The sequence below is a fragment of the Lissotriton vulgaris genome, chromosome 2_1 (genome assembly GCF_964263255.1).
Source record: "Lissotriton vulgaris chromosome 2_1, aLisVul1.2, whole genome shotgun sequence".
Lineage (NCBI taxonomy): Eukaryota > Metazoa > Chordata > Amphibia > Caudata > Salamandridae > Lissotriton > Lissotriton vulgaris.
In genome coordinates, this window is record NC_141687.1 from 1,057,431,570 (window position 1) to 1,057,450,113 (window position 18,544).

At 45.5% G+C, this 18,544-nt stretch overlaps 1 protein-coding gene across 4 annotated transcripts in view; it reads left to right on the forward strand.

The window, feature by feature from the left end:
* Nucleotides 1-18,544, forward strand: part of PRPF40A (pre-mRNA processing factor 40A) — a 963,502-nt gene that overhangs the window by 36,059 nt on the left and 908,899 nt on the right. For all 4 annotated transcript variants that reach the window (XM_086956681.1, XM_086956683.1, XM_086956684.1 and 1 more), the window contains exons 2-3: nt 1,288-1,362; nt 10,549-10,698. In XM_086956681.1, coding sequence (XP_086812807.1) covers nt 1,288-1,362; nt 10,549-10,698 — 225 coding nt within the window. The remainder of the gene's footprint in view (nt 1-1,287; nt 1,363-10,548; nt 10,699-18,544) is intronic.

Here is an 18,544-nt window from a genome sequence, read left to right on the forward strand (position 1 = left end):
AATGCCAATAGCTCTACCTTTAATAATGCCAAGACCATTGCATTGTAAATCCTTGTTTATTAGTTACTTTTGGACAGTTTCAGGTAGTAACAAAAATGTCTGTATATTATGCAGCAGGTGAAGGAATATGCGGCTAATTCATAACTTTGCGCAAAATGCCACATCTGCATATTTGCATAATTCCAGTGGCCCTGCATATAGCTTATGATTCAGACCTGTGGTCTCAGATACTCACTTCCTCATTCTTTCACTTCAGATGAACCTTCCTTTTGTAGAAAGGCATGTACTCTATTGTAGTCATTTCAGATACCTGAATATAGCGCAAGACATACAAAAGAAAGATGTTTTTGCGTGCAGTGCTCAGCAAAATTAGTGCAGTTCGGTCTTAAAGATGTTAGACCTTTACCATTGAAGTATACAAACTTTGGCATTATGGTTCTGGACACACGTACTGCTGAAAATATTTTGAAGGAACCTGCAGAGTCACTACTACGAACAGTTGGCTTTTAGTTACCGTTTCTAGAGATTGGTTACGGTAAATAAGTGATCATGTTGGCTGAGAATTAATCTTTTCTGGAGTACTTTAAAGTTAACTTAGCAGAGTTGGTCATTGAAGCAGATGTATGCAACTTATGTTACTGTGTTCTCCCTTGTGAGCCAAATACTGTAATTATGTAACTTCAAAGAGTACAGGATGCGTTCCAAGCAGGATGTAAATAGGAGCAATGAGGCAATGTTTTCTTGTGCACATTTTTTTCATGTTGTAGTTGTGCCAGGTTTGTGTGCTTCTATTTGTGTGATCCTTCATTGGATGATAGTTTCCTTAGCTAGGGGACTGCGTAGTCTAATGGTGTCGTAACAGTGATGCCAACCACTATGTCAATTAACAGCCTGTATTTATTTAAGAAGCCACTGTCCTGTTAGGTGGGCATAATGGTTACCTAAATAAATTAAAGATGGGCATAATGGTTACATAAATACATTAAAGATTGAGCAGAACTGGATTAGAGCTCATTTCCTCCGATGGAACACATTTTTAATGTGTCTCCCTGGTGTGGGAGTGCTGATTGCGATCATCGTGGATATTTTAGTAAGGTGGATTAGTAGACCGTATTGTAATTATAGAATGTATAAATACGATCTTTCCCTACCCAATACGCCTTGCCTCCAACCTTTATCTAAGAACGCTATTTTTGTGTTTACAAAGAATTTGTGGACATGCTAGTCGCACTGGAATGAGCCTGTACTGTAGTATAGACGTTTAATCTATTTTTTTTTCTCTCTTAGCCTGGTGAAGGACCAAATGGGCCAAATCAACAAGGCCATTTTCCCAATGGCCCACGACTTATGCGACCGCCATATGTAAGTGTTACTACACCAGCTTACTTTTATCGCTGGTTGATACATTTGTATTTATTGGAATACGACACTCTGGTATAGTGAACATTTCACAGTTTCAAATTACAGTCCAGGACTGCAGCATTTTAATTAAATTGAAACTAGGGTAAACACAACTTTCTCCTTTTGACTATAGCAACTTAAGACATTCCAAAGTTTTGAAAAGCAAAATAATTAGATCTTATTTCACCACTAGTGACGCTTTACCTGCCTGGTGTGAAACAGCCCTGAGAGATTTTGGATTTTCTCTGGTGATTGAGTAGCTTCTGAAAAGGCTTTGGCTTTTTAATATAGCAAGTCACGTTCAGAAAAGAAAGGAAAAGCTTGAGCAAAGAGAATCGTAATAGCCTATATACAATTATAAGCTTTCTACGTACCAGTAATGGCTGTGAAGCGTACACCTGCGATGAACTGAAAGGAACACCTGATAAGTTTTTAAGATGAAGCAGCCTGAATAAGCATCAGCAATTAATGTTCAGATGCTGGTGACTGCAGGATATAAACATACACCATTGTAATGTGTTGGGGAACACCCGTGATAAAGGAGTTAATCCAACTTTTAGATTGTTTTGTGTTTGAAAAAGTAGGCTCTAGAAGCAGATGTTAAGGATTCCTTGTACTCTGGGATGTCAAGGAAAAAAGATATAAATCCGCATTATGCTAGTGTATCCTAGTCATCGCTTTTATTAAGTGAGCAGAGGACCTTCGCAAGCCAAATCCAGTGGGCAAATAACCCGGATAAGTGTGGACTTGTCCTGAGCTCCGTATCTATTTGCGTCCAAACTACTATAAAAAGTATCTCAACGTTCCATTTTTCCCTTGAGAAAGCGTCCCAGTTATTTTTTTGACAGTGTGCGATGCTTTGCACTATATTCCAGTGCATGTTTCTGTTTGTTTTAGCTAGAAATCCGCAGCTAATCTGACATCAGCATCTCTCCCCCTCCCACCTCCCACGGCTGTCCTTTCTGCCCGCCTCGCACACCACATACGAGCTTGCCCCACCACATAATGTGCACCGTGGTTATTTTTTGACAGTGTGTGATGCTTTGCACAATAATCCAGTGCATGTTTCTGTTTGTTTTAGCTTGCCAAAGCGCATGTTTTCTTCATCTGCCTACCTAGTAATGCTTCTCTTTCTCCCTGCCTTGTCTCGCCCGTGAGGCTCTCCCCTGCGCCCTTCCATGATGCGCTCTCCCTAGTGTGCTCCCCCCAACCCACGCTGCTTTCATGTCTGCGTCCTTCTCAAGCTCCACCTTGCTATTGCATGTTTGCTCTCCCTGCACCATCTATATTGTTCTCTAGCTTCTGGTACCCATTTACTTCTGCCCTCCAATGTTGCTTCAGCCACTCTCAGGCTCACCTCCTGCTCCCCACCCCCCCCACCCCTCCCATTTGTTCTCTATTCTTGCATTTGTTCATGGCTGCCAGGCTGTGACACCACATCAAAGGGCTTCTCCCAGCGTGCGCTCTGCGGCTTCTCCTCCCCTAATTATTCATGGCCGGCCGTGCTCTGCGGCTTCTCCTCCCAAAATTATTCATGGCCGGCCAGCCGTACTTTCAGTTTCACGGCCGCCTCCCACTTCCCATGCATGTCTTGTTTGACGAAATGTTACTCAATGACCTTGCTTTAAACAAGAATGCCCTTAAGACTTTCTAAACAGTCTTATTCTGCCACCCTTATTCTGCTGCTAAGTGCTGTTAGTTTAACTTGCACAAAGTCACATTACGTAAAGAGAAAGGCTATATCCAAGTGAGTGCTTTACCCATCACCCACTGAAACTGCTGACCTGTTGCTCCGGCATGTACACAAGAGTGGCATACGCTACACACTACGATCGCTGCATTGTATACGGCCATATTGCTTGTGCTGTTCACTTCTGCTAGCACTCGTGTGCTTTAGCCTGCAGTTTATCGATGTAAACATCCCACGCATTCTGCTGGGGCGCCACCCCCTTCTGCACAGACAGTGTTCTCTACGTTACCGTTTTGACAGCCGCACACAGCTAGAGTCCTAATGTCGGCGCGGGAATGGACTTCCGGGGTATATCTTCACAGTGCTTTAATGGTGCAAACCCTAGTTTCTCTTGTGCAGCAATGTGCCAGAAGCGTGTCCCTGCCTCGTCTTCCCAGCGCACACACCTACTCACGCCACTGAGCATCAGCGATGAGTGGTAATACGACCCAAAGGTGAGCCGAGGAAATTGCAATTGCCCACCACACCCAGCGATCGTAGTGCGTAGATCGTAATGGCTTCTGGTAACACAAAGGCACCCGAGTGACTTGCGACACATTTAATATGGCCAACAGCAAATACATGCAAACAATACATTCTGCAGGACCGCTGCTGCACACCGCAACACATGCATTGATGTCAAGAAATGAAAAAAACACTGGTAAATGTAAGCATAATTGTATAATAGCTTTACTGTCTTTTTGGATTTTTAAATTACCTTACAATTGTGGCGTTGGCAAATCGATTTTGGTGCATCCTACCACTGCCTGCCACTGTTATCATAGCATACCGATCATTAAAAATGCTGACTCTCAAAGGCCCCGATCTTCACATCGGGTGAAAGTAGCTTGTATATATAGTCCTCTTGTGCTCTCGTTATTCCTCATTACAGAAAACAAAAGAATGCTAGCTAATGGGACAGCAATTTACAATTTTTTACGGGTTTCCTATTCTAGTTTGCTTTTGTAGCTGAAGACTTAGATAGATATCTTGTACACTTTGATACGCAAGACCCACAGCACTCACAGTGATTGCACCATTCTCAAGGTGCCTTTCACAGGTGAGTGCCATTTAAATAGTTGATAACCCGCATCATTCCCTGTTTGTCTCCACATCCACTAGTTTGAACACATTTCCTCGGACCTTGCTATCGGACAGCCGTGTTGTGTTGACGTTATTATAGAACTCTGTGACTGCCTGTGCCTTGCATTAAATACATTAATTAATGCGATCAAAGGCATGCTTGTTGGTATTAGATATGTGACACCCTGCGTTGTTCAATATCCGACATGTGATACAGTTGTTACACAGAAAGGCGTTCTGCCTTGGAGCTGCTTACTTCTGAAAGCTAAAACGTCTTTACCCCAGTATTGGAACTTTCATAGATTCCCATGCTTTGTATCAAACAGCCCGGCACAAGACTGCGATAGTCTAACCTTCAAACCGCACTCCGACCAAGCAGAGGGGACAAAGCGAGACAAAAAATGTCAAATTCAAGAAACCCCTCACGAACGTATCAAGTAGATAGGGGCAGAATAGTACGGTACTACGCAAATACCTCCGGGGAACTTAATACATCCCGCATTATAAACCGAAGGCATGACAAAACCAGTCCAAAAATGGACCGCGTGTTCGGTAGAAACTGGCCTCGCCTGTTTAATCAAAACAAATTCAAACTTATTTAAGGACTGTTACGTAGCAAGATATGGGCTATAGAAAATGGAACACCCTCCAAGCAGCAGCTCAATTAACTACGTAACGAGCAGGATAGGGAACCATCAGTAAAGCCACAAGCTCTGTTAGGTTACACAAGGGCATTCTCCCAAGGACAATGCTCATTTAGGCCTTTCCTCACAGCATTTAATAAAAAAAATCCAAAACACTCCCCTTTTTTTCTGAGGGCCGAGCTGTCCTTGCCAGCAACAGTTCGCACCCTCTCCAGAATTGACCATTTCAGATCCAACTCGGAATGTATAGATTCCATCCAATGTTGCACAAGTGGGGCCCCACTTCTTGCATTCCTAATATTTGTCTTGTGCTCGCCAATGCGAAATCTGCACTCGCGACCCGTCTCCCCAACATAGGGCAATCCACATGGACAGATAACAACATACACTACATTGGAAGAGCGACAATTGCTCATTCCCTTTAGTTTGATGGTACGGTTGTTGATGGTAAGGGTATCGCCCCCCCCCCAGAACCTGCGTGCAGGCTTGACAGGTGCCACAACGGTGGTGGCCCTCAATAGGAGGGAGACCAAGGACTCCCATCTGTCTGCTATTAGCGGGTGTAGACCCCACACCGCGTACCAAGTGGTTGTGTAAATTTGTGTTCCTTCGAAACGCAAACAAAGGTTCCGGTATCGCATTTTCCTGAACCCCCATGTTCAAAAGATACCATAGGGAGTTCACGGTCTGTCTGAGTTTGTGATCAATCGTCGAATGCTTGGTGATACATACCAATCGATCAGAGGTCTCTAGGGTACGCTCTGAGAACATGCTTTCCCTGTTGTAATATCGTGCACGCTTGAAGGAGTCACAAATCCGTCTAGAGGGATATCCCAGTAATGACAATTTAGTCTTTAAGATATCTGCCTGATAGAGGAAATTCTTCATCTCAGTACAGTTCCTCCGGAGAAGAAGGAATTTACTAAACGGGATCGAAACCCGCTGACAACGCGGATGAAAACTCCTATATTAAATGAGGGTGTTTTTAGCTGTAGGCTTGGTGTATGTTTGTTTATGGTCTTATAGCGCGCCTGAATCAGCCCCGAAGGGGTATCTCCGCGCGTGGCTTCTGTATGAGTTAGACAAACTATAGTTGAGGAGTGACAGAGGGAAGGCTAAGTTAATCTTGTGTGAACAAGTAAGTTTTTAGTTTCTTCCTAAAGTTAAAGAGGTTGGGAGTTTGTCTTAGCTGGGGAGGGAGGGAATTCCACAGCAAGGGACCTTTAAGGGAGGGGGCACGACCACCCTGTCTCGCTCTGGTGACTTTGGGTACATATAGCAGCATTGTGTTGCTGGAGCGTAGAGTGCGTCCGGGAGAGTAGGGAAAGAAAATGTCTTTCAGATATTTGGGACCAGATCCATAGATGCATTTATGCATGATGCAGCAGAGTTTAAAATTTACCCGCTGTTGCACTGGAAGCCAGTGAAGGTGGGAAAGAAGAGGACGGGAGGGGGTACGAGGAGGGGCATTCAGGATGAGTCTTGCCGCGGTGTTCTGCACCACCTGCAGTCTGCGCAGTTGTTCCTGGTTGGCGGAAATGAGTAGACTGTTACAATAGTCTACCCGTCCGAGGACTAGTGCCTGAACCAGCGTTTTCCTATAGATGTTTGGTAGGAAAGGGAAGATACGCCGTAAAAGACCAATTGTACGGAAACACATTCCCGTGACCTGGCTGACGTGATCTTTCATTATCAGAGTTTGGTCTAGGCGTACCCCCAGGTTTTTGATGGTTAGTTTTGGCGCTGGGACAGGTCCAAGCTCAGGTGGCCACCATTCCGGGGACCAGAGCAGGGTGGCCCCTCCAAACAACATGACCTCCGTTTTGGCCACGTTGCATTGGAGGAAGTTCTGGGCCATCCAGCCTGCCACCGCTCTCATGCCGTCTTGGAAAGATTGCATGACTGCAGGTGTAATGGTTTGAAAGGGAAACAACAGCTGAGTATCGTCAGCGTAAGAGATAGGTGAGAACCTGTGAGATCTTATAATCTCTGCCAAGGGGGCCACATATACGTTGAATAACGTGGGGCTCAGACATGAGCCCTGTGGCACACCCTTGGTAAGCTTCCTGCAGACAGATTTATGGGAGCCTAGTTTAACACCTTGTTGTCTGTCTTCAAGAAAGCTTTCCAGCCACGCAAGAGCGGTCCCCTTTACTCCTACTCCCTTCAGACGGTCGAGAAGAATTTTGTGCGACACCGTGTCGAAGGCAGCGGACAAATGACACCAATAACTCCCCTTCCGCGTGCCTGACTCAAACGTCAAGGAACTCCACCTTGACGTTACTTGAATTGGCTGTAAATTTCAAGTTGGGTGCCTTTAAACCAGTATAAATGTTCCTGGTACGTGGGTGGAACCGCTGTCCTCAAACAGACCATATTCCACTGGTGCATCTCCTTCTGTATAGTAGTGAAATGTCTGTGTTCTTGCATCTGCTGCTTGGAATGTAACCCACGAATAAAATACCTCCTGTTTGTTTGATTCGTGTGCCTCAATCACGAAAGCTACAATGCCACCCCTAGCTTGTAAACAGTATTCTAATAGTATCAGGGTGATTGTATGTCTGAATTTAGGTGCAATTTTAATTGCGTTTGTATTTTCTTCTCTGCCTCAGACATGTAGATCTACTAAGTTATATCTGCCTTCAATCATTTTTGTAACAAAGAAGTTTGTTCAAGGGAACTAAGATAAGGTTTTTGCGCAATTTTAGGAACACGATCTCCTTCAAGCTTGATTAGCCAACCGCTAATAAATAGCTGTGGCGGAGTTTGTGTCCACCCACTCCAGCCTCTGGTGTTTTGTGAGTAGGGGTCTCTGTGAATAGCACGACTGAACTACTCAGATTTTACTGTTAAATAAGTACCCAACCAACTTTGGCAGCGCAATGTTGTGTAGTTCCTATATTACCCATGCAGGACCTGCACGTTTAGATAACAACATAAACTGTGGGTTTGGTGGCAGACTGGTTTATAAGCACCCCCACTGAGAATGTTAGCCTTTCTGTTTTAGCTACTTCACAGTGCCACTAGAATCTCCTCTTATCGGGGAGAGAATAGTTTCTGGCAACCTTAGAACATGACAACCCTGATCCCTCAGGATCGTGGAAACAATATACTACTTTTCGCTCAGTCACTCGTGCTCACTTATTCGGTCTGAGAGTTACATAGAAGAAAAGTCGGGCGTGTTACAATAAGAATGTATTGCACAGTTCTTCTAGTGTAAAATAGATGGGCTGCAACAGCTGTTAGATAGTAGCAGATATAAATGATTAACAATACAGTGGAAAAAGGAAAGTTCAGTTCTACCATCTTGAAATAAGCATGAATAAATACATGAATATAAAATGCATGCTAAAAGTGCGCATACTCCTACGATGCCTATCTAGATGTACCTAAGTGTACCTAGCATGTGATAGGTGTGAAGCTAAGAATCCCTCTAGGATTTAGGCTAATCCCATTACCTGAAGTGTACCTAGATATGGTGGGGTAGGTGGTGTAGTCCCTGCCTGGTTTCCAAGAACCCTCATGAATATTCATTCATACTTGACTAAGTTATAGGAGACTATTGTTCAGGGAAACTCTTTTTTTGCACCCAGGACTAGAATTAGGTAAAGGTTCAATCCTACAGGCTTGTTACTGTGTAATATAAGGGAGGTAATGTAGGTGAAGGTGTATGATATTACCTGGACCTTTATTAGTGTACTTAAATTAAAAATAACAATAGTCTTTAATGGCTCCCCTACCTCTCCCTGGACACGAGCAGGCTGCCCCCCAGCCACCAAGCTTCTCGAAGGCCACAACAGAGCCTCCCAGAGTGATAAAGAAGACCCCGGGCAGAGGGCAGTGTTGTAGATTGGCCCTACCCTCATGATGGTGCAGGTAGGTCTGGATCCAGTTTATATCGATGTCAAAATTTAGTTGGTCCCAACAGTGTAGAGTCTCTCTCGGGGAGCCGGGCAATTGGAGTGAGTCCGCAGATGTGGGCCCATTAGTGTCCCGACAGCACAGGGGATACCACTCAAACGTCCTCCCCTCAGGGCCTGCGGGCTCAAGAAAACAACTTGATTCAGAAAAGGGGGTGGTGATGAACAGAGTGTCTGAATTAAGCAGACCACTCTTACCCAGTCCAAAGATCCTGGCTTGATCCATCACCGTTTTTTAGCTCACTGCACCATCCCAGCTCAGAACCTGGCTACATGCAAATTAGTCTGTTCCTGTCCCAGTGCATGATGGGAACAGGGCAAACCAAACTACCAAGCCAATTCTTATACTGGGAAGGAAACAAGCTTCCGGGGACCGGTTTCTGGCATTTCAGCCGTCGTCGGCCCGGCTTGCTTGAATCCCCTTTTCTGAATCAAGAAAACAACTTGGCCTGGAGACTTGTAAACCGCTGGGGTTGTCTGGAGCCAGGCCAGATAGCAGCTCAATGTCTATCTCGTACTGGTGAGCTCCGCTCTGTCCGAAGGGGCCAGCCCCGGCTCTCCCCTCGGCTGACAAGTGCCACTGCTTCATCTCTCATATGCAAGAGTCCGGCATATCAGCCCTCCAGGGCAGGCCAGGAGGAGACCATCGGCCACCGATCAGTATGCGGTGGCTGCGAGCTTCAGTCAGGCACTTCTTCCAGCCCCACTCTTATAGGAGGCTGCACGTCCCGGCATGCTATATCCACGGCCCCAGATGCTGCCACACAACTTGGCGTTGCTATATGGGGCCGGGGGTCGATCAATTTCCTTCCTTGTTTTTCCAGGGAGGATGTTACTGGGGGTAGATGTGCCTGTGGAATCAGTATAGATGACTGATTTTAATTACTGCTGGCAGAGCCTCTTTATAGAGTGGCCATCTTGCTGTCCAACCAGGCTCTGCTTCCGTGGTAGCCATCTTAAAGTGCCATTTCATGTGTATTGTTGGGCATGTCGTTTTCCAACTTTAAGTTTTGAGTTTTTGTGTGCTGGTTTCCATACATTTTTTAAACATTCGTACTGCAAACCTAATTGATTGGCATTTGTTGTTTACCACCGCCCTCAATTAATAGTATGGTTTACATTTATAAATAAAATGTAAAAATAAATGTGGTGAGGCTGTACTTATTCAGGTTCCTCTGTTTTAATATAGTTCGGTTAAAAATAGAAAATTCTGCTGTGTTACCATGGTGTTTTCAGAATTAATAATAGTGTGAAGCATCAGTAAATCTTGATGCATTCTTTCATGATATGCTTATTATATTGGTATGCTCTCATGTGCTAAATAATATAAAGGATGCATTGTAATTGTTTGTCCCATGGTGCACCTTAGACGAGGTGCACCACTCACAAACTGGAACAGTTACTGCAGAGTGAATTACATCTCCCGCATGCAGGTGGTGGCATTGGGTAAGGGGGTATGCATGGCACCCTCTTTATCAGCTCTAAGGGGTGCACTGACTTTTTGGTTACTCGGTGGTGTCAATATATTTCTTTAACAAATGAAGGCTTTTCCTACCGGCCTCATGAGTAGGCTTAGTGAAAGAACTCTGAGGCCACTGTTACTTCTATTACTGTTTCTTTGCTGGAGGACTTTTACTTAATCAGCCAATAGACAATAACGAAATAGCTGAAAAGCAAACTGCTTCACTTGAATTGATGAAGTTGAAACCTATACCATAACCCTTAGAAAAGCTTTCCGATTGCATGTTAAACCAGGCTGTTTTCATTTCAGATGGGTCACCCAGGCATTCCTCATTTCCAACGGATGGGAATGCCACACATGGGACAGAGAATGCCAAATATGCCTCCAGTGTCACATGGAATGATGCCCCAGATGATGCAGCATATGGGAGGGCCCATGGGAGGACCATCAATGGGACAGGTGAGCCTTTTGTGACCGTTTTATATAAATTCTTGTTTATATATTCATCTTGCCATGTGTTATAGTAAAGCTTACAAAGAATGTATGCTAAGGTTGCTTTTCACCAAATTCTTCCTCTTTTAATGATTTTCATGGGAATTCCAGCATTAGAAAATGTTTACTTAGTGTTTTGAATTTTATCCAGTATTGGGGTATCTTTCATATATTCACATTCTTAGAATCCTCCCCGCCAACGAGGTGTGAGTCTCGCGGTATAATAAAACATATACATAAGTCATAAAAAACATTATACAATAGGCTACTATGGACAGCAAAGTCACTACATTAGCCTATCTTAGTCCTTTTGCAAAAAGAACCAAATTTGGAACCCAGCCAATCAGGCTGCAGCAACCGCTTAACCTTCCACAGAGAGGCAAACCTTCAGATTTTCTACTGCACGTCGCGTGACTGAGAGTCTCCCTGAGCTCTTCTCAGTTTTTCTTCACCTTAGGTTGAACTTAGTGAGTAGCTATGTCTGATTCATCTAAGAAAAGCTTATTTTTGCCTTGTTCTTAGTGTGGGAAGAAGAGACTACATTTTGAAGATCCCCACAAGGAATGTATTTACTATCTTTATCCAGCACACAAGGTTAAAGACTGCAGGATTTATAGAACCTTCCCTGCCAAGACTTTGAAAGGTAGTGAAGGAAGATTGCTTATTTGGCTGGAGAAGTTGACTGCTACATCTGATGTAGTTTCAGGAGATGATGGCAGTTAGTCTTCAGGTGTCCACCCCTCTAACCAAGAAGAAAGATAGATCTGGTCCCCCTGAGACAGAGTAAGACCTTGAAAAACCTCACTCTGAGACTGGTCACTCGTCCTCTAGAAAAGAGAAGCTTTATTCTCTTCTCAGGTGAAATATGGCGAGAAAGGGAAGATTTCTGTGAAAACTGCCTCAAAACAGCAAAAAACTCATTTTAAAGGTGTCTGGATCCTGTCTTCGTCGAAAAAAGCAGTCGACGACGAAATCACCTCAGCCTGTGAGTGCATCCTCTTAGTCGACGAAGAACATCCCATTGTCGACGAACGCTCCGTCGACTGATATCATTGCCTGCTTCGTCAACGTCGACGACTACCCATTTCTCGTTGACGCCTACCTTATCGTCGACGCTTCTGCCATCGTCGACGATACAACTCCCGTCGACGAGTCCACCGTCGACAACAGCGGCTTCGACGACCACCTCGTCGACGAGGGCTTTTCCGTCTACGATGTTGATGATAACGTCGACGATAGCTTCTGTTTTGCAGTGTGAATCTTTCTGGATTCACTATGCTGTGCATTATTTCACCGGGTTCTAGTGGTTGGGTTTTTGGGGAAAAGAAAGAAAAAGCTGAAATGCACCGAAAAAGTTTGGAGAAGACATCCAGGAACAAAACCGCCGGGACGACAAAGAAGTAGGAGAACTTCGACGTCCAACGGAGAATGCGCACACAGGGGGCCCCCCTGAGGGCAGGAATGGACAAGACCCCGTTCAAATTCTGCCGCAATTGCCACCACAAGTACGCACAGAAGGACCAGCACCTGGTTTGCAACCTCTGCCTGCCGGTCGACCGCACGAAACCTAGGATTGCAACGCCTGCTCAGTCTTCACTCCGAAGACACTCCGGATTAGAGAGAGGCAGAGGATAGCCAACCCAGCATGCAAGGAAAAGGCCAACCTCCGTTGTTTTGGGACTTGTCCTCTTCGTCACTGGAGAGGCCCAACATTGCTGAGGGACCAGATGACTTCACGGTCGTAGAGACCGATAAGAAAACTACAAAAGAGGTAGGAGAGACGTCGACCCCTAAAACCCTGACAAACTCTCAAAATCCTGAATCAGGCTATCAAAAAACACGACGCCGAACAGGCCGCCGAGATGGAAAGGAAAAAGATTAGGCTGAAATGGATAACATCCTGCAAAGGAAAAGAGAATTCAACAAGTGGATGAAGAGGTTCACCATCGCGTCGAAGCCGCCACCGACTAACAACTAAGAGGAGTTCGACGCGGAAGAGCTGCCAAAAACTCCTGAGCCCCAGGAACATCAAGAGGAAGAGGGCCTATACTATTTTGAGGAAGGTGAGGAAGAGTTTGGACTCTGCATCCTCGGTGGCGCAGGACCTGGATTGGCAGGATCTTGATATGGAAAGCCCGGAAGAGGCCGTGGAGACGTATCCTTCGCTGCCAGATGACATTGGGATCTACAGCGTGGTCATCAGGAACCCGGCAACAGCTTATGGAGTGAAACTGGAGGAAGAAAAACCAAAAGCCTGCTTCCTCCTAATGACCCTACTCCCCATTCCAACCAGGAGCCAATTCCTCACCATGCTACCAAGTGTCCTGACCAGGGTAGGAAAGCTTTCAAAGAACCAGCAAGCTGAAGGTCTGTCACACCCAGGACAGAGGAAAAAATACAAACACTTCTCTAAGGGTCCTCCCTACATCCAGGGATCCGTCACAGCTGACTCTATCATTGCAGCAACAGCTTGAAAAAGGGCCAACGTTCCCACAAACTCCGGCCCACCACCTGACAAAGAGTAAGGGGATAGACCTCACTGGAAGGGTAATAGAGAGGAATGCAGCAGTACACTGGCGCATTGCGAACTCTAATGCCCTACTCAACAGGCATATGTACCAACATTGGGACGAGTTCGGAAAACTGCTCAAACACCTCCCTGAGCAATACCAACAGAGGGCAACACACCTGGTGGAGGAAGGCAAGAATATAGCCAACTCATGCCTGAAACCAGCCCTGGATGCAGCAAACACGTCCAGCAGGCTCATGATGAGGTAACAGAGAGAAGGCATGCCTGGCTGAGAATATCCGGCTTCAAGCCGGAAGTACAGAATAACATCCTGAATACCCCCTTCAATTGTGAAACACTGTTTGGAGCAACAGTGGATGAGAAACTCACCCAACTCAAAAAAGAAAATGAAACTGCAAGGTCCATGAGGGGCCTTGCAATTCAGAGGAATGAGGAGAGGCACACCGACACAGAGGCCAAACTGAAGAGGGGGAAACCAGCCGGGAACGTCGCATCAGACATTCCAGCAAGGCTACCAGGGCTACCAGGGCGACAACTAAGCACAGCAGGGCCAGCAAAAACAAACCTGTCAATACCAGCCTCGGGGCCAGTCCTTTCGCGGGAGGGTGAATAGACGAGGACAAACAGGAGGGGGGCCAGCAACCCACTTCAAATTGACTCCGAACCACCAACCGTGCCCACCCACATGACACCTCTAGGGGAGGGGCACCTCAAAGTCAGCAAAAAAGGGTTACACAGACAAAAGATCAACTAACATGTAACACCAGTAGGAGGCAGGCTAAAACACTTCTTCCAGGAATGGAAGAAAATAACAGACAAATGGATACTGAACATCATACAGTTCGGATACTGCATAGAACTGGAAAAGAAACCACTGAACAGAAAACCGAAAAGGAAAATGCACTCGGCAAAAGAGGAAGTCATAGAATCAGTACCATTCAAAGAAAGAAACAAGGGAGTGTACTCCAACTGCTTCCTTGTACCAAAGGTAGACTAAACCCGAAGACCTATCCTGGACCTACTGTTCCTAAACCAATACATAAGAACACAACAATTCAAGATGACATCTCTTCAAGAAGTCATTCCTCAGATAAGGGATGGAGGCTTTATGTCCACCATAGACCTAAAGGACACCTACCTACACATTCCCATGAACAGACAGAACAAACATCTACTGAGATTTGCTATCAACCAGGCACACTACCAGTTCACCGCCCTGGTCTTCGGACTAAAATCCGTACCAAGGGTCTTCACCAAGTGCCTCGCTGCCGTGGCAGCGCACCCATGGAGGGAAAGGATCCATGTATACCCCTACCTCGACGACTGGCTCATAAAGGCAAGTTCCTAAAAACAATGCGAAGAACATGCACAACGCCATACAGAGCAAAGTGTTCCCCAGCGACAATAGAACACTTGCTCTGCTGAAGGAGACAAGTCTGTACCAGAAGGGGCGAGCTCTGACAGTGAGCAAAATCATGTGGATGATGGCATCCTGCATACACCTAGTCCCCAATATACAGCTACACATGAGACCATTCCAGGAATGGCTACAACAACAATGGTCACAAGCTACAGGGAGTTGGAAGATCTAGTGGTTGTAAAGCATGCAGTGCTGGAGGAGATAGCGTGGTGGAACAAGGACAACATAACAAAGGGGAAACCTTTGACACCACAAAACCGTGACCATCACCACAGACGCATTCCAGAAGGGATGGGGAGCATACATGAACCAACTCAAGGTGCGAGGCCTGTGGACTCCAGCAGATGCAATCAGGCAAATCAATTGCCTGGAACTAGAGACTGTGTTCCTCGCCCTGAAAGCCTTCCAGAAACAACTATACGAGCAAAGAGTGTTGATTCAGACCGACAACACCACAACAATGTTCTACATCAACAAACCGGGAGGAACGCAATCAGTCGCACTATCCAACCTAGCGCAGGACAAAAGGAGATGGGCCATCCCACTCCAAAATAGACCTCCTAGCCATACACCTACCAGGGAAGGACAACGTGGAGGCAGACTGGCTCAGCAAACAGACATCGGCATCCCACTAGTGGGAGCTCAATGCACAAGACATACAAAGGCTATTCAAGAAGTGGGGGACTCCTACAATAGACCTATTTGCAACACACCAGAATGCAAAATGCCGATACTTCGCATCCAGGCAACCAGGGGAACAATCCCAAGGGAATGCCCTATGGATAAGCTGGTCAAAAACATTTGCCTATGCTTTTCCCCCGATACCACTGATACACAGGGTACTCAGCAAATGCAGAACCAGCAACATGATGCTGATCCCGGTGGCACCACAGTGGGCCAGGCAGTCATGGTTCTCGCAAATAGTGGAGATTGCGCAGGGACCGACTCCCAATTCAGGAAAAGAAAGGACTTACTCTCCATGAAAAACGGAGAGGTATCTCCACCCAGAGAGCCTCTGCCTAGCGACATGGCTCCTGAAGACGTAGAGTTTGCACATCTGAGACTGCCGGAAAGCACACTACGGGTGCTACGAAAGGCAAGAATACCTACCACACGGACGTGCTATGTCGCAAAATGGAAAAGATTCACACAATGGTGTATCAAGGAGAAACTGCACAAGAAGATGACCAAGGAATCAACGGTGCTAAAATATTTAACACATAAGTTGGACAGAAAGTGCTTCAACATATATTCAACAACCAACGCTCATCTTTCACCCAGCCCCCACAAACATGACAAACTGCTACAAAGTCTATGCACAGCATAGTGAATCCAGAAAGATTCTATCTGCAAAACGAATAGTTTCTTCCCTGTCGGTGTTGTTTTGCAGCTTAAAGATCTTTCAGGATGCACCAGCCAACCCACCCACCCACCCACCTCCGCCAGAAAGACGAGGCAGGAGGAGAAGGTGGAAATACAAGGAATGAAACACAAATCGCCACTTTAGGAGACAGTGAAAATTCATTTACTTTAAGAAAGAACTGGAAAACATTGACAAGGATTCACAGACGGAACACAAAAACCAGAAAAAAGAATCCGAAGATGACGCCCAAGGGTGGAAGCTTCCGCAGGAAGCATGCCGACGTCCCACCTTCTGGTGTACTTTCTGTGACGTCGACGACCACCTGGGCTTTGAAAGAAAAAAAAAGTAAAGACTACGGTTCGGGTCCCAACCACTATACCGCGGCGGATTAATGCACGGCATAGTGAATCCAGAAATATCTTCAAGCTGCAAAACAACACAGACCGGTAAGAAACTTTGTTATGTCTATTTCATCTGGCTCTGACTCACCCTCTATGTATATTTCGTCTGAGCTGAAGCGTAAAAGACCCGCACCTTTACAGATAATGCCAGTTTGACGTCAAAGTTGTCGTCTACCTTCAAATCTTCAAGAAACTATAATCAGGATTGCTCTCATATTTCACCCTTGTCTCCTAGTCACTATCTTGAGGAGTCAGATGATGAAGGACTTTTTAGTCCGGCTCGTAACCAGTCTCCATTTCGGATTAAATATCCGGAGGAAAATGATGATGATGAAGAAGAATACTATGAGCCTTGTGAGTCTCTGCGAGGTCCTCAAGAAACTTCATTTCAGCAGGAACCTATGGTGCAAATGCCTATGGCCCTAATTCAAGACCTCACGGCTATGTTAAGGGACTATAATACACGATTTCCATCTGCAGCGCCTGCTCTCCACTTCCTACTCCTCCTGTTGTACAGAGTGCAGGTCCCTCTGCCCCCATCAATGAACCTCAGTTGGTTTTACCTGCACAACATTTAGTCCACGATGATTATGATGTTGATATTGTTGGAGAGGATGGGGAATTATCAAATTCACCTACTACTGTGGATGCATGAGATGAATACCGGATTCCTACGCCGTCTTCACCAGTTCCTCAGGCAGTGGATTCCCCTCCTGAAGATATTGGAGGTTTTCATGAGATTATGGAGAGACCAGCAACCTGGTTTAATCTTCCGGTATCTGTGAAGCAAACAGATTGTTTTCTTTATGATTTTAAAGACCAAAAAATAAAGACTAAACCATTTTCAGTGCCTGTGATACTTCCCAGAATTGATCAGAAATACAAAGCACCAGATGATGCTCCAGCTTGCCTGTCCGGACATCCTAGGCCAGATTCTGTGATTTCACAGGCTGCTCAATGTAAGTCTCGGAATCCATCCATTCCTGTGACAACACCACCAGATAAGGATGAGAGGTGCCTTGATAACATTGGCAAGCGTTTCACAACAATGGCGGGTGCTTCGGTTCATGCTACAAACTCTCTGGCGATTCTAGGGAGATGTGACCGTCAGCTATGGTCGGACATTGCCCTGTATCTTGAATACTTACCTGATGACAAGAAGTAAGAGGCAAGGAAGATTCTCCTGGAAGGAGAAAGGGCTCCGTCCGAAATAACGTATATTTCTATGGATCTAGCCTCCTTGGGTTTTCTTCAATTGGCTGGATCAGCAGTCCTCAGACGTCGGGGATGGTTAAAATCTACCACTTTTCGACCCGAAGTCCAAATGAAGATCTTGGACATGCCATTCGATAGGGATACGTTTTTCGGGGAAACATAGATGAGGCTCTGCAAGACAACAAAAAAGATACTAACACTGCCGGTGCCCTTGGCACCTTGCAATATAGAAAGAATCCTTTTCGGGGTTCAAGAGGCAGAGGATCGTATTCCTTTCGTGGTGGCTATCAGATACCAATACCAGGGTAATCCGGGAAGATATAACTATCAACAGCAGCAACAACAGCAGCAGTCCTACAGAAACCCTCCAGTTGCTGCTTATAGACAGCAAAATAGAAGACAACAGCCTGAAGGCAGAGATTTTGCTAGAAAAGTGACAACTTATTAGCACCTGCAGCAGCTCTGCCACAACTCATTTACAGGATTCCATATGTATCCAGACACTTTAACAATTGGAAAGGGTTAACCACAGACCAGTGGGTCTTGGACATTTTCAAATTTGGGCATTCCCTGGAATGTATCACTATCCCTCCCACCCACCTTTAAAGAAACGTCCTCCACATCTTGCGCTTCTCTGGAAGGAAGCAAAAACCATGCTCTCTAAAGGAGCGATAGAAAGAGTCCCCCACTCTCGGGCGGGGAAAGGTTTTTATTCCCACTTTTTTCCTATAAAGAAATCTGGGGAATGGAGGCCTATCCTGGATTTAAGAAAACTGAAAAAGTATCTTAAAAAGAAATCCTTTCGCATGGCCACACTTTAACCTCATCATTGCTATTGCACATTCCTGTGTTGTGCTGCAATTTTTAAAATCCCTTGTTATGTG